This window comes from Indicator indicator, chromosome 6, assembly GCF_027791375.1.
Source record: "Indicator indicator isolate 239-I01 chromosome 6, UM_Iind_1.1, whole genome shotgun sequence".
NCBI classification, from domain to species: Eukaryota; Metazoa; Chordata; class Aves; order Piciformes; family Indicatoridae; genus Indicator; species Indicator indicator.
In genome coordinates, this window is record NC_072015.1 from 14,901,950 (window position 1) to 14,926,649 (window position 24,700).

The following is a 24,700-nucleotide window of genomic DNA, read 5'->3' on the forward strand; positions in this document are numbered from 1 at the left end:
ATAAATTGCCATGCTTAACACTTGTTGCACCAGCTGTCACTTGTTTTTTTTTATTTTCCAAAGAATATGCTGCCCATACTCAACCTTGTTATGGCAAATCCTCTTATTTTAAGTACAAGCACTTGTGCCTTTGAGCTATGAAGCCAGATGATGAATAATGCAACAGGCTTATGGTTACATGATGACTTAGCTGGAAAGCCCCATGGACAGCCTTGGGCTTTTCTATGTGTTTACAAAGCGTAATTAAAGCTATGACAGAGAGCAGATAAAGAAAAAAAATATCATCTAGCACCATGTGCATGTGTTTTCTTTCTCCATAGAATGTAGCTCCCATGTGTAAAGGATGTAATTTTCTAAAATAAAAGGGAGATTTTTTTTTTACCCTTAGGTACAAAATGGAATCCTCTCCATTCCCTGCCCCCTTGTACCAGTCAGTATTGCTGGTTTGATCTAGAGGGCTGTGTGCATCCCCTCTGGCATCAGTGGGCTTTCTTGAATGTCTCCAAGGGCAGGGAAAAAAACCTACCTGGGAAGCTGCAGGACTGCAGGCTGGCTATGATCTAGAATCTAGTGAGACAAAATGGCTGGCTGGCATCTAACATCCATGATTTTTACACTGAACTTTATCAGAGGTTTATTTTGTGCTTGAGAGTTGCTAATTCTTTTTTTGCCAATGGCAAAGGGACACAGTCTCAAGTTGTGCAGGGAGAAGTTTAGGCTTGATCTTAGAAAGAAATTCTTCACAGAAAGAGTGATTTCCCATTGGAATGGACTGCCCAGGGAGGTGGTGGGGTCAGCATCCCTAGAGGTGTTTAAGGAAAGACTGGGTAAGGCACGTTGATTAGATAGGGTTGGGTGATGGGTTGGACTTGATGATCTTGGACGTCTCATCCAACCTGGTTGATTCTGTAATTCTGTAAAGGGAGAATTTCTCACTTAGCAACAGAATGTTTTGCTTTGATCAGCTTACCTAACAGTTGGCTCCCCAACCAGAGTGACACATTAGCATGATTTGGGTGGTGAGCTGAGTAACATAGCAAAGTGAATATTCAGGAAAATACATATTGGCAGCTGAAGATGAACCAGCATGTGCCTAGGTAGTCAAAGTGGACCAAAAGCATCCTGGTCTACATCAGCAACAGCGTGACCAGCAGGACCAGAGAAGTGATTATACCCCTGTACTTGGCACTGGTGAGGCCACGGCTTGAGTACTTGGTTTAGTTTTGGGCCCCTTATTTCAAGAAAAGACATTGAGGTGCTGCAGTAGGTCCAGAGAAGGGCAATAAAGCTGGTGAAGGGGCTGGAGAACAAGTCTTGTGAAGAGCAGCTGAAGGAACTCGGATTGTTTAATCTGGAGAAAAGGAGGCTGAGGGGAGACCTCACTCTCTACAACTCCCTGAAGGGAGTTGGAGTGAGTGTGGGCTTGGTCTCTTCTCTCTAGTAATAAGATATAGGACAGAAGGAAATGGCCTCAAGTTGCACCAAGGGACATTTAGGTTGGATATTAGAAGTTCTTTACTGAAAGGATTCTCTGACACTGGAACAGGTTCCCCAGGGTGGTGGTTGAATCCCCATCTCTGGAGGTGTTGAAAGAAGACAGAGATGTGTTGCTGAGTGACATGACTTCGCACCAGCCTTGTTTGATAATGGTTAGACTTGATGATCTTAAAGGTCTTTTCCAAGCAAAACAATTTTGTGATTCTGTGAAAATCTGTGAGAGATGCCCAAGACACACATGACCTCTGCAAAAGGATGGACTAGATGGTTTACAATGGTCCTTTTAGGTTACATATTTCTGCAGCCGTCCTGTTACAGTTATTCTGCTGACAAACAAGAATTCCTGCCTTCATCCTTCCTGAACAAAAAGCTGCTTCTTTAGCAGGAAAACCATAACACAGGCATGCATTTCCACCGTGCACCCAACTCCAAACTGCTGCCAGTTTCAGTAACACAGACAGGCTTGGGGGGCACAGGGAGCTCACCTTCCTTCCTCACCAACTTTGCAGGTAACATCAAGCTGAGTGGTATGGTTAACACGCCTGAGAGATAGGATCCATACAGAGGGACCCAGACAAGCTGGAGGAGTCGGCCCTCTGGAACCTCATGAGGTTAAACAAAGCCAGGTGCAAGGTTCTGCAACTGAGTTGGAGCAACCCTGGGTATCAATCCAGGCTGGGAGATGAAGGGATAGAGAGCAGCCTGGGGACTCCGGGGTGGATGAAAAGCACATGACGTGGCAACCTGTGCTCACAGCCCAGAAGCAAATCAAATCTTGGTCTGCATCCCCAGCAGTGTGGGCAGCAGGTTCAGAGAGGGGATTTAGCCCTTCTGCTCCACTCTGCTGAGACCCCACCTGCAGTGGTGGGTCCAGCTCTGGAGTGTTCAGAACAAGAGACATGGACCTGTTGGAGCAGGGCCAGAGAAAACTACACAAATTATCATGGGGCTGGATCACCTCTGCTGTGAGAACAGGCTGAGAGAGTTGGGGTTGCTCATCCTAGAGAAGAGAAGGCTCTGGGGAGACCTTGTGGCTTTTCAGTACTTAAAAGGACTGATAAGAAAGACAGGGACAGACCTTTTACCAGGGCCTGTTGTGGCAGAACAAGGGATGATGGTTTATAAACTAAAAGAGGGAAAATCAGACTAGACAGAAGGAAAAAGGTTTTTTTTTACACTGAGGATGGTGAGACCCTGGCTCAGGTTGGCCAGAGAGGTAGCTGATGCCCCATCCCTGGAAACATTCCGGATCAGGTTGGACAGGACTGTGAGCAGCCTGCTCTAGCTGCAGATGGCCCTTGCTCACTGCAGGCTGTTGGATTAGGCAGCCTTTCAAAATCCTTTACAACCCAAACCGTTCTCCGATTCCCAGTACCGGCAGCTCTGCAGCAAGCAGAGGGAGGCAGCAGCGCCCTGAGCGCTGAGTACCACCCCCAGGGACAACTCACACGCTTCTTCCCAGTGGAGGCGGGCCTCACTCGAGTCACTTCGCATCTCCGCCGTGCCCTCGGCTAAGCCCGGGCCGCCTCCTCCCCGCTACGCTTCCGAGCAGGCGCGGCGGCGAGGCAGATCGGGCCGAGCCGGGGCAGATCGGGCCGAACCGGGCCGGGCCCTGCCAGGGGAGGCGGCAGGACGGGATAGAGCGGCCCGCAGCCACGGTAAGGCACCTGGGCCCGGGGCGGGGTGCAGGACGAGGTCAACCCAGATCCCCGCCGCCGCAGTGCTGCGAAACGCCGGCGCTAAGGGAGCCGTCTGCGGCTCCGGGGCGGGTGCCGGGGCAGGGCTGTCGGGCCCCGGGACAGAGCGGCCCGGAGGGGTTGCGGCACATTCCGGTCCTTTTCTCCGGTTACCGGTGCTGGGGAGGGTCTCCCGCCCGCAGGGCATGCCCCCGAGGCTCTGTGATGGGAAGCGGCCCGGCGAGGAAAAGCGGGTTCGGAGGCAGGAAGCGCGGGGAGGCGAAGGAGGAGGACGTCGGTTTGGCCAACGAGGAACTAGGCCGGAGAAACCCCGGGTTAGAGCTTCGTCACCCCGCGTTTCCCGGCCAGTCGGTGCCTCGAGCTTGGCGGGAGGCCCTGGCTAGAGCCTTCCTCCGGTAGCCACCGCAGAACGAGCGCCTGTGCCCCCACAGCCTACGCTCCTTCCTTCCCCAGCAATCTGTCTTAAACCAGAACAAGCTGTGTGACCCGGCCGTACTGGTGCAAGCCGCTGTCCAGACCCCTCCTTTCCCCGTCACCCCTCCCCTCTGTTCCTGGTGAAACTTACAACGTACTTCGCCGTTCCTCTGCTCCTGTCAGTCGTGTTCCATAGTCCCCTTCCCACGGGATCCCCTCTGTAACCGGCTGCTGACCTGGCATACCTCTTTTCTTTGCCATTTCCAAAAGAAAGAGAAGTTCCTCACAGCAGCTGAAAAAGCTGAGCAGCAGGGGAAGGTTTAGATGGCGTGAGATTGCGATGGTTATAGCAATGCAACTGAAATGCATTAACAGCTTTTGGAACATCCTCCATACATACAATCATGGCATCGGTTAGGTTGGAAGAGAGCTTTAACGCTGACTGCAACTGTTAACCCAGCCCTCAGCACCACATCTACACATCTACTCCTAGCATAAAAACTTACCAGGGATACATGATTTGAAGCAATTTGTGAAAGGGAAACCCCAGATAAAGAAGCAAGATGCTATGCTGAAGTCTTGTGGTTGAAATCAGGCCTTTCTACCTGTGACATCCACTCCATCTGCACCACACTCCTCCAAGCAAGCTAGAGAACTAGCACTAGAAGCTTCCAGGGAATCAACAGCTCAGCTTTGAGAGCAGCAGTGAGTATCCCTGGCACTGCTAGAAGTTATTTGTTATTCTGCTATGTGATTAACTGCAAATGAATTTAAAACCAACAACCAAAATACACCATCCTCCTCTTATCTGCTCTTAAACAGAGCAGAACTTACATTTTCACTGGAGGGATGCAGCCATATCCTCAGTCCTGTACTCATAATGCAGGCAAACTCACCAGCAAAACAATTGTTTCCTGTATGTATGATAGCAGCCTAGAGCGGATATATACCCTTGGAAGAGGAAGCTGTTGTTGTTCTTGCTTTGTCTCTCCTACAGATAAAGAGGCTGTAGCTGGTGCTCAGAACCATGTGAATTAATTTTGTCTATTAGGAGTTTGATGATGCAAGTGCCTGGTAGTTTACAGGAATCAGTAGCCCCTTGTTGGTCTAGAAAATTTGGAAATCCCTTTGCCATGCTATTTAGAGCTCTTAATTACCCAAATGAGATAATCTGCTGTTGCTGATAGTGGCACCTTGAAACAGTGCCTTTCTCCCAGATCTCTATTGTAGTCACCTGAGACGAATGGAAACCAAACAGCCTCTTGGATTTTGTCCTTTTTTTCAGCAAACCCTTTCCTTATCTCTTGGAAGCAGCTTAAGGTAAAGTTCAGTAAGGCGAAAACCAGAGATCATGGCTTGCATTTGTGCTTGCTGGCATGTGCCAGAGGTACCTACTGTGTCTCCAGGCTTCTTTTAAGGTTTTTTATTTCCTGAGAGATATATTAAGCAAGAGAGCACCACAGCTTTATCAAAGGCTTAAAATCATTTGGGCCTCCACTAGACTTTACTTATCTCTCCATTTCATAGAATCATGAAATAATTTTAGTTGGAAGTGACCTTAAAGTTCATCTAGTTCCGACCCCCCGCCATGGTTGGGGACATCTGCTACTGGACCAGGCTCTTTAAGGCTTCATCGAGATTGAACACTTCCAGGCTTGGAGCCTCCACAACTTCTCCAAACAACCTGTTCCCATGCTTCACCATCCTCATAGGGAAAAATTTCCTCGTAATGTCTAATCTAAATGGAGCTTCTCCCAGTTTGAAGCCATTGCCCCTCATCCTGTCACTACATGCTTTTTTAAAAAGTCCCTCTCCAACTGTTCTGTAGGCCTCCTTCAAATACTTGAAAGCTGCCAGAAGGTCTCCCCAGAGCCTCATAGGCTCCCACAAACTCTCTTTTTCTCGTGGTGCACTTAGGACATGCTGCAAACCTTCACAATTTCTTTGTTCCTCTTCTTTGGAGGTATGGAAGTGAAATTACTTTAGAACCCCACCACCACAGTCCTTCCTGGCACTTCTCTCATTCAATTCAGACGCTGTGAAAATCAGTATCCCACAGAAGCTGAGTTCTTTGTTTCACCCTCCAGAGAAACCTTTATGGTTGTTTGTTGCTTGTCAGAATCATCAGGTACCATCTGCCTTTGGGACCCTGGCCCTTGATTTTTCTGGGTTTCAGGTTTCTTCACATAAGTGTAGGGATAGTACCAATCTGCTGCGTATTATTTGGATTAAACTGTTTATTAACAGCACTTTGAGATCCTCAGGTAAAGAAATGGTTCTACATCTACTTCATATAACCGTAACAGGTTAAAAAGATAAATCATGATCTTTAGGTCTAAATCATCATGATGTGTGAGAACCACTGCATCTTTGGTCTCAAACTGAAGCCCTTTGCTCATCAGGTTCATGAGAGCGTATGCTTGTGTCCCACTCCTTAAAGAGATTCTTATTTAGTAGAACAGCTAAATGCTTTATAATGACACTTCTTTTTACTCTTTTTTGGTCCAGGAGCACCAAGGTACTCAGGTTTAATTACCAAGCCCCAAACACTGCCAACATGTCGTTGGAAGATATCCACATGAACACCCAGGATTTGCTTGAAAGAAAACAACTTGATGCTGGAGGATTTGGGACAATCTCTTTGTGCTTCCACAAGAAACACGGATATGTGGTATTAAAAACAGTGTACACAGGACCCACGCGCACTGAGTAAGTCACAGATCTGAGTTCTGTTTTTCTTTAATATTTCATTTAGTCTAAGGAATCCTCCAAACCCAATGGAAGTATGTCTAAATAAAGTATAATAATTGAAGATTTTTGGATTCTGGAGATACTGTATGTGGGGAAAACAGGACAAGGGTATCACCTGTGCTAGAGATTTTCTTTTTAGTTCTAACTCACTGTTCCAGTGCAGTTCCTGTTTCCTGTTGCAAGGTGAGCGCTACTGTGAGTTGTCAGGCATCAAGGAGACACTTATGGAGTTAAGGAAATGCAGGAGTTCAGGGGGCACATGGTATTTTCAGGCTTGCAGATCAATTTCAAACACAATTGTCCAGCTGTAGATGTCCACTAGAAGTGAAACCATGGAGCTATCAGGAGGACTCCAACCCCATGTGTATAATACCCTCACTCCCTTGAGAAAAAGCAGGTTGAGTCAAGCCCACTGGAATTAGCTGTTGATTTCAGTGGATTCAGGGCACAGTACAGCTCTGCTATCTCACAGCTGTAACAGTCCAAAAACTTTCCCATGAGTCATCCACTAGAGAGAGACAAAACCCCAGTTTGAGCTCTTCTAGTTTGGATTATAATAAATACATTAACTGAGCATTTCTTTTGCCAGTAGGAAGTGAATTAGGAGCTTCTAGTAGCTCACAAACTTCACTGACAGCTTTGGGTAAACACAACATGGACAAGTCTGCCTGGTTTCATTTTGGGGTTGTGTTTTTACTTTCTCACTACAGAGGCTCCTAAGTCATGTACCAAAAATCTTAAAACAAATTTACAGCTGAGCCTACTACAAACAAAACAGCCACTTTCTTCTCTAGTGCTAGAGGAAGACAGAGGGAGAGAGCAGTTTCCTATTAAGTCACAGGGTAGGAAAGCACCAGCTGGCAGCATAGTCTCAAGATTTTCTTACAGCCTTTTGCTTGATGACTAGAACAGGAGCAATAGTAAAGAGAAGACTATTTATGGGTACCATGCTTTAATAACCTTGATGAGCTCCCAGTTGTATTACCTGTGACCATGCCTGAAGCCCAGGTAAAGAATGATGGAGTCATTTTGCTTGGAAGAGACCTTTAAGATGATTGAGCCCAACCATTTACCCAGTACTGCCACTAAACCAGCACCACAGGACCCTCAGCATTACATCTACAGGGCAATTGAATCACCCAGGGATGGGTACTCCACCACATCCCTAGACAGCCTGTGCCAAGGACTGACAACCCTTTTGGGGAAGAAATAATTCCTAGCGTCCAACCTAAACCTCCCTTGGTACAACTTGAGGCTCTTTCCTCTTGTCCTATTGCTTGTTAGGTTTTAATTCATCCTAAACCAGTAATCATTATTAAATGTTGTGCTGGTTTGGGGCCAGACAGATCGTCTCTTGCCCCGAAAGGGACAAAAGAATGAGACTCACACAAACGGATTGGAGAGTGATGGAAAGTTTAAATGGAAAAGCAATTGGTGAAGCTACAAAAAAAACTACAAACTACAAAGCATAGTGACAAAGAGTATCCCAAAGCGTACAGAACCCCTCACAGAATTCCCAAAGGCTTCCCAATCCTTCCCTTCTTCCCACCTGAGGGTAAACCCAAACCCCCCAGGGCTCTTTCTTCCCCCTCCTGCTGCTAGGCAAGTCTCAGGCTGGCCAGGTCTGAGACTGCCCCCCCCTCCATTCTCCTCCTGGCATTAGGCCTAGACAGGCCTAAGAGGCCTTGAGGATACTCCCCCGGCATTACCCGATAAGAGAGGACATCTCCCGTGGGAGCAGAGAGGGAAGAAAGAGGAAGAGAATGACTTTGCAGATGGCCTTACAGGGCGCAGGATTTATGGGTAGAAATACGTCGTTTCCTGTGTCCACCCCTGTGGGTGGGCACCCAGGACACCAGAGGTGTATCTCATGCGGCAGTGGCAGGGGGCAGCCAGCCTGAACTGCCACAAATGTTATAACCATCCAGTATGTGGATGGATCCCTTGTGATAAATTCATTTTGAATGTGAACCTTTGGGAAAGAGAGCTGTAGAGTTTCCTAGACCAGAAGGAGTGGAATGTGCCTTCATCCTCCTTGTCCAAAGGGTCTATCAGCCTTGCCCTGTCCTGAAGTGCTTGTGCGCTTTCTGAAAAGCAGGCCTGGAAATTGGGCTGAGCAGCCAGTCTCTGTGCCAGGCATCTGAGACTGAGAGACCATAACCTGTCATGAGTTCTAAACCGCCTGAAAGTATGGTTCATCTTGCAGTGGCTCTAGGGATGTTGACATTTTTGGCCATGTTCTTCATTATGAGTCGACACCATTTTCCTCACTCTGTTCTATTGACCCTGACACACCTAAGTTCAGTGTCATTTCTGGTTTACAGATACAACGATTCCCTCCTGGAAGAAGGCAGGATTATGCGCAAACTGCAGCACGATCGTGTGGTCAAGCTACTAGGTATTATTTTGGAAGATGGAAACTACTCACTTGTGATGGAGTATGTGAGCCGGGGAAACATGATGAAAGTGCTACAGAAAGTGAGCGGTGACTTGCTTCATGCCTTGATATTTCTTAGGGTTGATAAGATGCTTGAAAGGCACAGGACATTAGTGCCACCTCTAGAGAACGGAGTCTTTAGTTTCTCGTTCTCTTTTCAGTATTAAAGAGCCAGTGGCAACCTGGTTTCTCTAGAGACAGCAGAGGACAACTATGACTTCGCTGGGTATTAGAGGACCAGACAACAATTGCAGATTCAAAGTTATAGGAGTGTTTGTAGAGAGATGTGGAGGGTTTGCTACAGAAGAAAGCATTTGTAAATATGGAGTGACTAGAATTACTTTAGCAAAGATGTAGATCCAGGAAAGATCTTAGTTCTTTTTGACTATGGCCTGAGCAGAGGTACTCCATGTTTAGAGAAGGGCAGCAAAGTGGGTGAAGGGTCTGGAGAACAGATACAGTAAGGAGCAGCTGAAGCAACTGGGGTTGTTTAACCTGGAGAAAAGGAGGCTGAGGGGAGACCTCCTCAACTCTCTACAACTCCATGAAAGTGGTAGGATGAGAGGAAATGGCCTGAAGTTGCACCAATGGAGGTTTAGGTTGGATATTAGGAAAAATTTGTTTCCCAAAAGGAAAGATCTACGAGGATGACTGCAGGACTTAAATGTCTCTCCTCTGAATAAAGACTGAGAGACCTGGGGCTGTTTAGTCTCGAGTAGGGAAGCTGAAAGGGGATCTTACCAATGTCTATAAATATCTGAGGATTGGGTGTCACGATGAAGGTGCCAGTCTGTTTTCAGTGATGCCCAGTGATAGGACAAGGAACAACAACAGGTGCAAGGTAGAACACAGGAGGTTTCAGCTCAACACAAGGAGACACTTGTTTAAGGTGAAGGTAATGGAGCACTAAGAACAGGCTGCCCAGAGAGGTTGTGGAGTCTCCTTCTCTAGAGATTTTCAAAACCTGCTTGGATGCATTCCTGTGCAGCCTGCCCTAGGTGATCCTGCTTTGGCTGGAGTTTTGGACTAGGTGATCTCCAGAGGTCCCTTCCAACCCTTACCATTCTTTGATTACCAAACCCTGGAACAGGCTGCTCAGGGCAGTGGAGTCCCCGTCCCTGGAGGGATTTAAAAAGCATGTATATGTGGTGCTGAGGGTCATGGTTTAGTTGTGACCTGGCAGTGGTTGGACTTGATGATCTTAACGGTGTCTTCCAGCCTTTATGATTTTATACTCTTGGGACTGAGAAAATTTTTCTAAAAGACTGCTTTTTAATTTGCTGGTTGTAAGCATTTTTTGAACAGATGGTATTTCTTCTTCTTTGCCGTAGCTCTGCCTGCCTTTGTCAGTGAAGGGGCGTTTTGTGCTGGAGATCACAGAAGGAATGCTTTATCTGCACGAGCAAGGCTTCGTACACAAAGACCTGAAACCAGAAAACATTCTTGTGGACACAGACTTCCACATTAAGGTACTTCTTAGAATGTCAATGAGGATAGCTTGTGCTTAGGGTTGAGGAACCCAGTTGAGCTGCATTGGTTAGTATTGCCCAGTGGTAGATGAACTCCTTTGTTGTCTAGTGAGCTATCACTGACAAACTGTTAGTAGTAGGACACTGAAGGATGGTGGCCTGAGATTTGCAGTGGAAAAAAAAATCACTAAGGGTATTAAAAATAATTGTAAATATTGTTGAGAATTAATGAACGAGAAATAACGAAACAGCTAGAAAGAAAAAAGCAAAGATTGAAGCAAAACAGGATGTCTTACAGATCATGTCTTTTGTCCTCCTGCCTTTACCTCTTCCTTTTTATTCCTTTCCTTCTTTTGTCTCTCATCTCTTCCTCTTTTGTGTGCCTCTTTTTTCCCTTAGTCATCACTTCTAAATGGCAGCCAGCAGCTACCAAAAAAAAAAAAAAAAAAAGCAACAGGAGACTACTTCAAAGAATGGTTTATAAGCCTGTTACTTTCTTCACCACCAGCCATTAGGTTTCAGTAAGGTCACCTTGTCAAGCACACAGTACCCAGGTATCTCTGCTTTAACTCTTTCCACTCCTTTTTCATATCTCTTTGCCACACACATCACATCATTTTAGCTGTAGGAAGATATAAGGAAGTTGTGTTAAATGGAGTCTAAATGGAAAGAGCAGTGAGGGAGGGGGGATATCTGCCCATCTCATTACTTCTGGGTTTGAATCTTGAGTTCTTCTCATATGGATCTTCTGTTCTGCCACAACCCGTGCAAGCAGATCTCAAACGTAACTGTCAATATGATCAAACCCAAACTTACTTCCTCTTGTGCAGTTGTTCCAAGTGGGGTTATGTTAATAATGAAGGTTCAACCTAATCATCCCCAGACAGTTTATTTAGGAATAAAAATGCCATAAAATGACCAGAAATTTGTTTTCCTTTCTCATAGTGGCATTTTTAGATCTATTATTACCAGCTGTTCATTATAAAACTGAGTGCTACATGACATACTTCTCCTCGCCATAGCACTAGCTCTGATGTGTCTCACTCTTCAGATTGCAGATCTTGGAGTTGCCTCCTTCAAGAATTGGAGCCGGCTGACCCAAGAAGAGACTGTCAGACAGAAGCAGATCAGGAGCATGTGCCAGAACAATGCTGGGACTCTTTTCTATATGGCTCCCGAGCATTTGCGCTGTCTTAATGTCAAACCTGTGGAGAAGTCTGATGTTTATAGCTTTGGCATAGTGATCTGGGCAATTTTTGCTAACAAGGAGCCATACGAATGTAAGTTAACTCCAGAAGGTCTTTGTCACAAAATTAAGTTACAGAGGTTAAGCATTTGAAGTTAGAAATTTAAGAGTAGTCAATTAAATTCCCTGTGCTTGAAAACAACACCTGTTAGGCACCGTTAAGAGGCACTAGTGGCATCACTCCTGACTTCTAAGCATGGATGAGAACATCCAAATCAAAATGCAGGCATGAGCCCCATCTATTGACATCAGTGCTCAGTGGCAGAGGGTAAGATAAACAGTAGACAGGTGAAAATGGAGACTTTGATGTCCACTCTTTCCTAAGACCAGATACAGGTTGGCTTTGTTTTTACCAGGAAGGATCACAAAGCCAGTTACTTGTTTCTCCACATGCAGTACTGTGCTCATGCAGAGCAAGGAGAGCAGGCTAGGGAATTCCAGACACACATGGAATGGAATTTTTGATGAGTATATGTTCTCCCTCTGGCCACTTTATTTGTACCCAGTGCAGAGCAAAATGAGATTCAGCTTCTAGAGAGCAGGATCTGACACCCTTATTCTAACCTATAGAGGATAGAGAAGTGGGTTCAGGAGAATCTCATGAGGTTTGATAAGGTGAAGTGCAAGGTCCTGCACCTATGGAGCAATCATTATTATCAACATAGGCTGGGAGATGATGTGCTCGAGAGCAGCCCTGCAGAAAAAAACTTGGGCTACTGGTGAGCGAGAAGCCAGACATGAGCCAGCAAGGAGCACTTGCAGCCCAGAAGGCAAAAGACATCCTGGGCTGCATCAAAAGAAGCGTGACCAACAGGTCAAGAGAGGTGATTCTGCCACTCTGCTCTGGTGAGATCTTACCTGGAGTTCTGTGTCCAGCTATGGAGTCCTCAACACCAGAAGGATGTAGACCTGCTGAAGTGGGTCCAAAGGAGGTCCATGAAGATGATCAGAGGGCTGGAACAGCTCTCCTGTGAAGACAAGATGAGAGAGTTGAGGTTGGTCAGCCTGGAGAAGAGAAGGTTCCACGGAGACCTTGTAGCTACATTTCAATATCTGAAGGGGACTTAGAGGCAGGCTGGGGAAGGACTGTTTAGAAGGACTTGTAGCAACAGGACAAGGGGCAATGCTTTTTTGAAGCAGGGTAGATTTAAATTAGGCATAAGGAGGAAGTTGTTCGCAGTGAGGGTAGTGAGATACTGGAATGGGTTGCCCAGAGATATGGTGGAGGCCCATCCCTGGAGACATTCAAGGTCAAACTTGACATGGCCCTGAGCAGCCTGATCCAGTGAAAGATGTCTCTTCTCACTGCAGGGGGTTTGGACAAGATGACCTTTAAGTGTCCTTTCCAACCCAATGCATTCTATGATTCTAAAATTCTTCTCATACTGGACATGTCTTACGTATATATAAAAGTAAATCTGTTCATCTCAAAATAACTCTCTGACTTGTGGAAGTGGATTCAGAGTCACTGAAGTGAGAGTTTTGTAGCTGGAAATTAGTCACTTTTCTTTGAGATCTTATTTCAGCTATGCACAAACAAGATGCTGCTTGGCTATTTCTTTTATCTACAGACTGACAGTAAAACCCATGAGCAGGACCTGATAAGAAAGTTTATTTTCCAGATGGCATAAACGAAGCTCATATTTGCTTTGGCATCATGAATGGAAACAGACCAGACATGAAGGAGATCACTGATAAATGTCCAGAGGAAATTATTGACTTAATGAAGCAATGCTGGGAGCAAGAGCCAGAGAAGCGGCCAACCTTTGCAGGTAACGTGTCACTGTGGGGCTCTCTGTGACAGTAGTTTGTAATGCAGCAAAACAAGCTTGAGTGTTTTCATCTTAAAATATCATGTTTTGGCTTTGAAAACAAGTATCAACTCACATGCCCAGTAAAGTGGGCTCCCTGTACCCTGATTGAAAATGGGATCTGGTCCAATGTTTACAGGTTCAGGGAATACTAGTGAGTGGATGGAGCCATGACAGTTTATACCTGCTGATAATTTGTTTTCAGCACAGTATCATCTTCCTGCTGTAACTCACATAAAAGGTAACAACAAGGAACAGGGAATATCTTGTATCTGACTGAAAAAATACCCTCTTGAAGCTAGCTTCAAAAGCTGGCCCAGTTTCACCTTCCACAAGTAATGCAACAGCCTTTAATCATCCTTTTGATGGTCAGATCCCAAAACCTTTCAGGCAGTAAAAGTCTTGACTGAATGCTCTGGATAGAAGACTAAGAGCACTCAGCAGATAAGTTGAAATTCTTTCTCTCCTCTTTCCTCAATGAGTAGTGCCAAAAAAATCCCAAACCCAACCCCCCACAAAAAAAATCCCCACCACACCCAAAACCACAAAAAAACAAAACCCAACAGACAGCCCTACATGTAACAGGAAATATAGGTTTGGATTTAGACAAGCTCACCAACAGCGAACAACAGGCACACGCTAAACTAGTCAAAGAAAATTTGTATGCCAGGAGAAACCCAGCTACTACTTCCATATTTAACCCACCAAATCTGCTGCTGCTGGATTAATTTTAAGCTTGATCTGGATTTTACCCATGCAAAATGCTGTTATTTACTGTGCTAATGATGATTTCAGTAATTCCAGCTTTAGCAGAGATGGGATAGTCAGTTATCAAACTGGATATATCTTACTTCTTAAAATGAGGCAAACTGTCTTTTAGCCAGTCAAGGAAAGGTGCTGACAGCCATAGATCATAGAATCATAGAATGGTCTGGGTTGAAAGGTCCTCTAGTCCAACCCCCTCTGCAGATCATAGAGAGCTTTCATCCCTAAAATCAATACAGCAATGAAAATCCCTAGAAATCATCCTGTTTGTGTTACTGTATTAAGGCTAAATGAGTCATGGTAATAGATTCCAGATGTATTTATATATTTCCCTGTTTCTAACTTCATGCAAGTCTTTATTCAGTCCTTATTAACAGTCTAAATCAGTGGAAACCACCCTCACTTAGTTCTTTCCTCTTTGCAGAAATCAGTCAAAGATACAAGCCATTTTACTATCAAAATCTAGGACAAAATATTGAAGATGATCTGAAGGAGTTAAAAGTGAGTCATTTTCTAAGCATTTTAAAGTGACAGCTCCCTGCATCCCCTCTCCCCAACCCCAGTCCTGGCCGGATTCTGCTACTTTGAGGCTGATCCTGCTTGGCTGACCTGGTTTTCTTCTGTGATAAAATGGTTGGACTTGTGAGTGAGGGAAGAGCAGCACATGTACTGGAAGAGGCTGTCCAGGGAAGTGTTTGAACCCCCATGCCTGGAGGAGTATTAAAAGTCATGTAGGTGCTGCTGAGGGATGTGGTTTAACACTGGACTTGGTAGAGTTAGATAATGGTTGCACTTCATGATCATGAAAGTCTTTTCCAGCCTAAATGATTCTGGCTCATTTACCTGGAGGCTTTCAAAACCCAATTGCACAAAGCTCTGAGCTACTAACTCTTACCCCAGAGTTCAGGAGCAGGAGGTGGACTTGTGGTCTCCCAGGGAAAATTCTGACCTGAGAGACAGTCTGATTCTATGAAAATATTTTGTGAGAGGTTCTCATATATCCATTACCTCTCATTCTTGAAACGAAACGTTATTGCTAGAGATCTGGGATCTTCTCAATGCTTATTCAAAGCTAAAGGGTAGAGGTCAAGAGGATGGGGCCAGACTTTTTTCAGTGGTGGCCAGAGACAGGACAAGGGGCAATGGGTACAAACTGGAAGCCAGAAGGTTCTATGTGAACAGGAGGAAAATCTTCTTTCCTGTGAGGGTGCCAGAGCCCTGGAGGAGGCTTCCCAGAGAGGTGGTGGAGTCTCGTTCTCTGGAGAGATTCCAGACCCACGTGGACATTGTGATCCCAGGCAACCTGCTGTGGGTGATCCTGCTTTAGCAGGAGGGTTGGATTACATCTTTTCCAGAGGTTCCTTCTGCCTTGATGGAATTCAAAAGTGGCAGAATCTGATTTTGAAGATAAAGAACTCTGTAAATTCTTGGTGATTTTTGTCCTGTGTCCAAGCTCTGCCTGATGAGTCCCAACCTGCATGAGAGCAGGAAGCTGCTCTGCAGCAGTAACAAGGAAAGTTCAAAAACAAGATGCTTTTCCTAGTGCACTTTTCTGGCTGTAGGTTTATAGATTATGATAGAAAGAATGATTTCCTGAGTGAAAATAAGAGAACAAGAACTTGTTGAACAAGGGGCTGATGATGGAATCCTTTTATCACAGATTTTATCTATTTATTTCAGTACTAGTGACAACTATTGCTGAGAGCTCAAGGCATTTGGGGTTTCAGTGAAGCGAGGCTCAGAAGTACGGATAAACAGTGACTTTAACTAAGAAAACCAACTTCCTTTGTGAAACCACTCATTTACAGTCATCTTTAAAATACTTCCTCTGACTACCAAGTCTCCAGTTGTGGAAATGAAAGCTTCTGGCTGGAGAATGTGATGTTTATGAAGCACTAAAAAATAAAAGAGTTTTATAGATTCATAGATTCATAGAGTACCAGAGTGGAAGGGACCTCAAGGATCATCTAGTCCAACCTTTCAGGGTAAGAATATAGTTTAAATGAGATGGCCCAGCACCCTGTGAAGCTGAGCCTTGAAACTCTCTAATGTAAGGGAATCTGTGAAAGTAATTCTTGGGTTTAATTAAAACTAACCCTCTACATTTAGAAATTATTTCACAAGTAAGAAGTACCAGCATGGAAACCAAGAAATAATTTTTCCTGATTAAAAAGTTTTTTTAATTCCAGTAAAGTCTGAATAATGGGAACAGCAAAGGTATAGACCAGGAATGGATTTTTGCCTTCATGCAAGTGACGTAAGGGTGAGGGTTTAAAGAAAGGAAATTGTACTGTATCTCTGAAGATCTGAAATTCAGCATGGCCACAGCTGAATGTAAATCTGCTTCCTCACTTCTTCCCTGTTGCTGGATGTACTTAGTAAATAAAGATCCACAAGCAGGATGCACGTTCGCTGTCTTCACCTCAGCAACATCTTCTCATGGAAAATCTAGCTACCAAGCACAAAACGGACAATCCAGACCCACTCTCTCTGGAGTCCCATCTATGGACAACTTAGAGTGTTATACACTGCAGTTGCCTTGCAGCCCTTACTCTCTTCATTGATGAGAAAATGTCACTCATCTGTAGCAAAACAACGGGTGGTCCCTTCCAACGCCTAGCATTCTATGATTCTATCATTGACAGGATCACTTCATGGTGAAGCTGTGCTGCTTCCTCTGCTACAGGTACTTCCTTTGGTCAAGATTTTGATCATTTGTTTTTTCTTGCGTGCAGAAAATATGGCCTGAGCCAAATGACGTGCTGGACAGGATGCAGTCCCTTCAGATCGATGCTACTGCAGAGGATGCCAGTAATGGTCAAGTAGGTGAGTCACTAGTCCATCATATTTTGTGTCTTCTGCTAGAGCTGAAGCTGTGTCCATGTACAAAGTAAGTCATCTTACCATTAAGGGGTTATGAAGAGACTCAGTGGTTCAGCACATAAGAGAGAACTCTAAGCACTGAGAAGATTAAGTTTGCTCCCGAAAGTCACACATACTGCTTCAAGTTTTCCACAGTCTTCACTCTGAACCCATCTCATTTTGCACTCCACTGCTTTCCTCTCCCATGCTTGAAGGTTTAACATTAAATTTTGCAGTGCTCCTTTTGATAATTACTTTTCTTACTTGATCCTTCTTTCCATACTTTGAGTCGTGCCAGCTGCTTGGTCTATAGGCTTTCATTTCACGATGACTTTCCTTTTTTCTGCTCCAGCCTTCCTTGTGAGTGCTCTGAATACAACCAGGACATAATTATAACTGAAAAAGACCTTTCAGATCATTAAGTTGAATCATTAATGAAGCACTGCCATGTCACCACTAAACCATGTTCCTTAGCACCACATTGACACATCTTTTAAATCCCACCAAGGATGGGGCCTCCACTTCTTCCCTGGGCAGCCTTTTGGGGAAGAAATTGTTCCTGATTTCCAATCTAAACTTCCCCCTGGTGCAACATGAGGCTATTTCCTCTTGTCCTATCACCTGTTCTTTAGAAGAGACTGACCTCCACCTTAGTCCAGCCTTCTGTCAGGGAATTGCAGAGAGTGAGGTGGTCTCCCCTCAGCCTCCTTTTCTCCAGACTAAATAATCCCAGTTCCTCAGCCATTCCTCACCAGACCTGTTCTCCAGACCCTTCACCAGCTTCATTGCCCTTCTCTGGACCGCCTCAATGTCTTTCTTGTAGTGAGGGCCCCAAAACTGAATACAATATTCAAGGTGTGGCCTCACCACTGTCCAGCACAGGGGGACAATCACTTCCCTGGTCCTGATGGCCACACTGTTGCTGACACAGACCAGGATGCTTGCTGTTGGCCTTGTTGGCCACCTGGGTACACTGCTGGCTCATATTCAGCTGCTGTTAACCAACACCTATAGGTCCTTTTCCACCATAAGGTTTCCAGACACTCTTCCCCCAGCTTGGAGCATTCATGTGGTTGTTGTGACTCAAGTGCAGAACCTGGCACTTGGCCTTGTGGAACCTCATTCCACTGCCCTCAGCCCATCAATCCAGGTCCCTCTGTAGAGCCTTCTACCCTCAAGCAGATCAGCACTGAATCCCAACTTAGTGTCATCTGCAAAGTGCCTAAGGATGCCCTCAATCCCCTTGTCCAGATCATTGATAGAGATAAAAAAAAAAAAATCTAAGTAGACCATGCTGTGAGTTATGACACTGCTTGACTAAATGAGATTTTGACACTTGATAGCTTAAATCATCCTCTTAGATAAAAATCTGTTGTACTTCTCACTGAAGGCATTCATGCATGATGTAATATTGTCATTTCAACTTTTATATATTACCATGATGTTAAGGATGATTAATAGATTCTAGTATCATCACAACAAGTTACATACACTTACATTTGGAATTATTTAATCTTCCTTCCTTTCAGATCAGCCTAATTCTCTGCACAGCTCCCCAGGGCCCATGACCAGTCAGGTTAGCGATGCCCTGCTGCCTGTTTCCCTTGAGAACCAGCCTGTGGAGAGCTGCGAGACCTCTTTCATCCCTGCTGATAACCTAGAAAGAAAACTGCTGCGTGAATTCAACTACCACGTGTCTGGGAGCTGGATGGATAAAGCAGCTCCACCTGTCATGTACACCCCTGAAATGAAAGAGGTAGAAAGGAGGAGAAGAGTTTCCCATGATCCATTTGCAAAGTCATCTCCTGCTCCTCAGTGGAGTGAACTGTATCCAAGAGCTGAGAAAACAGGGTCAAACACTCATCTGTATTTTCAAGCCCTGTCAGACAGAAAACCAAAACGGGGAGGTGTGGACATTTTGTATGGGTCAAACCCCAACAGTCTGCTAGCAGGAAACACTGAGAGTCTCTATGGATTGGGTTCAGCCAGCACCTGCAGCCTAACCAAACCTCCTGTGCCTGAATCCACCCCAGACCAGCCATCACAGACCAGTTCAAACTGGTATCCAAAGAATGCAGATGCAGATACAGGTGAGATTGCTCCTTCCCCAGCACCTGTGGTTCTGAAGGCACACTTTTTCTCTAAAAATGAAGCAGCCAAGAGAGTGTTGTAGCTTCTGTAGCAACAACCTGCTTATTGCTAACAGCTGATCTGTGACATAGAATCAAAGAATGGTCTGGGTTAGAAGGGACCTTAAAGATCATCTAGTTCCAATTCCCTGCCATAGGCAGGAACACTTCCCTCTAGACCAGGTTGCTCAAGGGTGCTAAGATAAACTGATTTAATGAAAGTCTCTTTGTTTACCTGAAGTTAATTTGGGTCACCAAATCACTCTAGTGTTGACTTCGTTGCTCTACTTTCACTGATTACAGGTTGTTAACTTCAAGTGAACCATTTATGAAGCATCAGTATCATAGAGGAACATAAGACCAATGTCTGACTCTTCAGCTACAAGCCAAGTCATTGCAGACAGAAGATACAAAAACCCAAGAGCTGCTACCAGTCATTGTAGGAAAGCAAAGGAGAACTTGGGACCTTCAATAACCTAATTCCTGTGCCCAGGTTGCCAAGAAGTTGTGCCAGGGGAGGTTTAGGTTGGAGATTATGAAAAATTTCTTCCCCAAAAAGGCTGTCAAGCCTTGAAGCAGGCTGCTCAGGGAAATGGTGGAGTCCCTGTCCCTGAAGGGATTTAGAGGCCATTTAGATGTGGTGCTGAGGGACATGGTTTAGCAGTGACCTGCTCGTTCTGGGTTAATGGTTGGACTCAATGTCTTAAAAGTCTTTTCCAGCCTAAACAATTCTATGATAACTTAACATTCATGCTGTAGGTTCAGCTGGTGCAGAAACAACATGTGTAGCATTTTCAAAAATAGATGGGTGTTTTCAGCTTGACTTGAAGCAAGCTGAGAGGGAACCAACGAGGAGCTGAGGCTCATTAATGGTTTCTCCAGAGAACTTTGCGTGGTGTTGGTGGGGAGCATCTCTCAGTATTTACTAGTGAGCTGTGGAGTAGAAAGGTATAGAGACAAGGAGGAGAACAGTGAGTATTGGCAAGAAGTACAAATAAATGGTAACTAGAGACCTGTAAGATGTGACTTTTAGGAACTGCGGTGTGCTGCAGTGGCAAAGAAAGCCAACAGGATGCTGAGTTGCACTACTAAGGGTATCACAAGCAGGAATAAAGATGACATTCCCCTACTTGCCTCAGTGCTGGTCAGGCTGCACCTTCAGTACTGTGCACAGTTTTGGTCCCCACTAGGCAAGAACAATGCAAACAGGCTGGAAAGGGTCCAGAGAAGAACCATGGGAATGATCAGAGGACTGGAAGACCTGTCATATGAAGGAAAGCAGAGAGAACTGGGTTTGTTCAGCCTTGAGAAGAGAAGGCTTAGGAGAGACCTCGTAACCATGTACAAGTAATTAATTAATGGTTGGACTTGATGATATTAAAGGGCTTTTCCAACATACAGGGCAGCTATCATGAGGAGGGAGACTCCCTTTTCACAGAGTCCCATGGTAAAGACAAGGGATAATGGGCACAAGTTGCTACTGGGGAGATTCAGAGTGGATGCTAGGAAAAAAAAAAATCATCATTTGAACTATTAAAACATTGGAATAAACTCCCAAGGGAGGTGGTGAATTCCCCTACATTAGAGAGTTTCAAGGCCCAGCTTGACAGGGTGCTGAACCATCTCATTTAAACATATTCTTACCCTTGAACTAGATGATCCTTGAGGTCCCTTCCAACCCTGACAATTCTATGATTCTATGATTTTTCAGTACTTTCCCCCCCCTTCTTATTTTAGGTAACAAGGAATCCATTTCATTCTCAAGGGGAACTTTTCCATATTATTCTGCTGCAACCAGGGTGAACACAGGTAAGTGCTGTAGCCTTCATCTGTCCTTGTAGCCAATAGGCATTGCATCCTCATCAGTAAAGCAAAAACCTTCAGGACCTTGAAATCATTTATATTATTGCTCAATACCTCTAACCAGAGCTGACATTACCAGCATGCTAAACTAATTCCTGTCTCTAGCAGGACCTGTACACATTGTTAAATATGTATTTGATGGGTCAAGGACACCATCTTTTATTCAAAAGAGCTTTTAAACAAAGGAAGATTGGATATTAGAATAAATTTCTTAATTGAGAATATTCACAAACTGGAACAGGCTTCCTAGGGAGGTGGTTGAGTCTCCATCCCTGGAGGTATTTAAAGACATAGATGTGGTGTTGAAAGACATGGTTTAGCATCAGGCTTGATGATGATTGGACTCGATGATCTTAAAGGTCTTTTCCAACTGAAGTGATGCTATGAAGGCACTGTAAGATCTCCTGTACACCTAAACCAGTCAGCTGTTTACATAAAACACCAAATTGCTGTGACTCTACCCAGCTCTACATGCATTTGGACACTTGTTCTTTCTCACACTGGATTTGTAATAGACATCTCTAGCTGAAAGCTTTGTGCTGATCAGCCTTCCTCTGGGCATATATCTCCACCAGGAATACCATCCTGTCCTTCAGGAGTTGTTATTATATGGTCCTTTCAAGTTGTGTGGTTTGGGGCACCCTGAACTCTTTAATTAACCTTTTCAAGATGTGTCCAGTTTGTAAGTAGTTTATGCTTCCACTCTGGTTAAGGAAAACTTGGAACAGCAGGTTTCTGTCTTCTTGATAATAGTCTTTAGAGTCAGAGAATCATATAATTGTTTAGGGTTGAAAAGATCTTTAAGATCAACTCCAACCATTAACCCAGCACTACCAGATCACCACTAAACATGTACCTCAACACCACATCTACACAGCTTTTAAACTCCTTCAGAGATGGTGACTCCACCATTTTCCTGGGCAGCCTTTTCCCTCTCAGGGAAGGAATTTTTCCTTATCTCCAACCTAAACCTCTCCTGGTGCAACCTGAGGCCATTTCCTCTCATCCTAACACTTGCTAATTGAGAAGACAAACACCCACTTTGCACCAGCTTCCTTTTAGAGAGAGAGAAGGTCTCCCCTGAGCCTCCTTCTCTCCAGAAAGTATCTATGAGAAGTAAAGCTGAGAGGCAGGAGTAAGGCTTTAAGATTTAAACAAAGAGTACTTTCCAGTAAAGACTGACCAGCTGAAGCTGTTAGCCAGCAAAACCAGTCTGTTGCTGCTACATATTCCTAAAGTACAAGGAACATCTAGTTACTACCACCATAGAAGCCTTGGTTGTGACACTGCCATAGAACGGAAGAGGAAAGGCTTTCATTACAGTACATTTATATCACACTGCATAATGAAAGTGTGCTCCCAGTTAGTAAGTGGCCATTTCTACATTAGCAGAAACTTCTTCCTCCTTCCCTCCTCCACTTGTTACTTCTTGGCATATTGGATCATAGCCTGCTGTTCCTAAAACTGTATTCAATTCCTTCATACAGAAGACTCAATCAAGTACAACATAAGCAACAGTTCTGGAATTCAGATTGGATCCTACAATCACATGAAGATTGAAGAGCAGAACCAACACATCAGCACTTCTCCTGTTGCCACAGAAGTACCATACATGCATTATGAAGCACTGGGTGTATTTGGTAAAAGAAATATCTTTGTACTTTTACCCTATTCTCCCCATGTATTTGCCTGAGAGTCATTTGGTTTGGATTGTAGGAAAGTGCAGAGCTTTATCCCTCTGATATTTGAGAAATAACTTTTTTTGGGTCCTTTCTACTACATTCTTGAGTATATAAAACAAGTGAAGGCTTGTGCTAATCCTTTTCTGTGATACCATGAGCCTTGCTTGTCCTGTAGAATTAGAGAATCACAGAATTGTTTTGGTTGAAAAAAGACCTTTAAGATCATCGAGTCCAACCATTATCTAATTCTACCAAGGCTGGTGCTAAATCATGTCTCTCAGCACCACATCTCTATCTTTTAAGCACCTCCAAGGTGGTGATTCACCCACCTGCCTGGGGAGCCTGTTCCAGTGTTTGAAAACCTCTTAAGTGAGGAAGTTCCTTCTAATATTGAACCTAAAACTCCCCTGGTGCAACTCGAGGCCGTGACACCAGACGCGAGCATAGATGTATGTGCATCAAGAACCAGAGGAATAACAGCACACAAGTTGGTATAAACAAGGTCAGGATTGGTGGTTCTTACCTGACTTGTAGCTTAAATCATAGACTCTCCTGAGCTGGAAGGAACCCATGAAGATTGAGTCCAGCACCTCAAAGGCACCAAGAAACCTAAAAGTTAAACCATATCTCTAAGAGCATTTGCAAATGCTTCTTGAACACTGACAGGCTTGGGGCCATGACCACTACATTTGGTTGTCTGTGAGAAGATACGGAAATTTGGTTTTGTTGGTCAGTACTGTATGTTCCTAAGTAAGGAATTAATAGTGTCCTAGGATATAACATATCATATAGACCTCAGTCAGCTGTATAATAGCTCTAGGAAGGAGCTTTTCTATGTTGAAGATGTTTAAGTGATAAACTATGACAGCCTTGGTTCAAAAAGTAGGTCCAGAAACTGGCCTGCGGATACACATGTCTGACTGGGAGGTTCTTGCCTGGCATCGTCTCTGTGAAACCCACTTCTGACTCCACCACAAAAACTCTGTCCCCAGATATTAGCAATAAATAGCTGGGGGAGGACAATAGATAATTACAGTGAGATAGGGAGAGGAACATTAAGCAACACCCTTTCCTTACCCTCTTTTTCTGTCTGCAGACAATACCACTGTCCTGACTGAGAAACATCTGAATCTAGTGAGGGAGAATCTGGCTAAGCAGTGGAAGCACTGTGCCCGGAAACTGGGCTTCTGTGATCCCGAGATCGATGAAATTGATCACGACTACGAGCGAGATGGACTGAAAGAGAAAGTGTACCAGATGTTGCTCAAGTGGGGCATGCGGGAGGGCTCCAAAGGCGCCACGGTCGGGAAGCTTGCCAAAGCCCTCTTTGGCTGCCAGAGACTGGATCTCCTCACGAGTCTGATGGAAATCAATGAGGAATAAGTTGACTGAGAAGTGGGGTGAAGTGAGAGCATTTTCCCCAAGGACCTTCCAGTACCAAGTAGTAATTTTGAACAGACTTTCTGGAGCTTTCCTTTTTGCACAGACCTTTTGGAATGCATTTTTTCTGCCAAGTGGTTTTCAGTGAGTACCTTCAGTAAATTAAGAAGATTATGTCAAGATAGTTGGTTTTGCAGAGGAGCACAGAATCCCAGTATGGTAGGGGTTGGAAAGTACTGCTGGAGATCATCTAGTCAACCCCGCTGCTAAAGCAGGGTCACCCAGAGCAGGTTGCCCAGAATCACAACATCTAGGCAGGTTTGGAATCTCACCAGAGAAGGAGACTCCATAACAGAATCACAGAATCAATAAGGTTGGAAAAGACCTCTCTGGGCAGCCTGCTCCAGGGTTCTGACACCCTCACAGCAAAGAAGTCCTTCCTCACGTTCAGATAGAATCTCCTTGCGCCCAGTTTGTGCCCATTGCCCGTCACTGGGCATCACTGAAAAGAGTCTGGCTGGATCTTCTTGTTCCCCACCCTTTAGCTGTTGATCAGCATTGAGAAGATTCTATCTTATTCTGTTCTTCTCCAGGCTAAAGAGCTCAGCCTTTTCCTCATCAGAGAGATGCTCCAGTTCCCTCAGCAACTCTGTACCCTCCACTGGTCTGTCTTCAGTACATCTCAGTCTCTCTTCAA

General features: G+C 44.7%; 1 protein-coding gene across 1 annotated transcript; it reads left to right on the forward strand.

The window, feature by feature from the left end:
• The first annotated feature begins 6,165 nt into the window (after window positions 1–6,165).
• On the forward strand, window positions 6,166–24,028 carry RIPK1 (receptor interacting serine/threonine kinase 1). The gene is made up of 11 exons (XM_054381800.1): window positions 6,166–6,317; window positions 8,684–8,837; window positions 10,128–10,265; window positions 11,317–11,545; window positions 13,134–13,283; window positions 14,512–14,588; window positions 16,823–16,913; window positions 18,479–19,039; window positions 20,816–20,887; window positions 22,429–22,581; window positions 23,720–24,028. The coding sequence occupies exons 1-11, from the start codon at window positions 6,166–6,168 to the stop codon at window positions 24,004–24,006; spliced, it is 2,064 nt and encodes a 687-aa protein (XP_054237775.1). The 3' UTR covers window positions 24,007–24,028.
• Window positions 24,029–24,700: the final 672 nt, after the last annotated feature.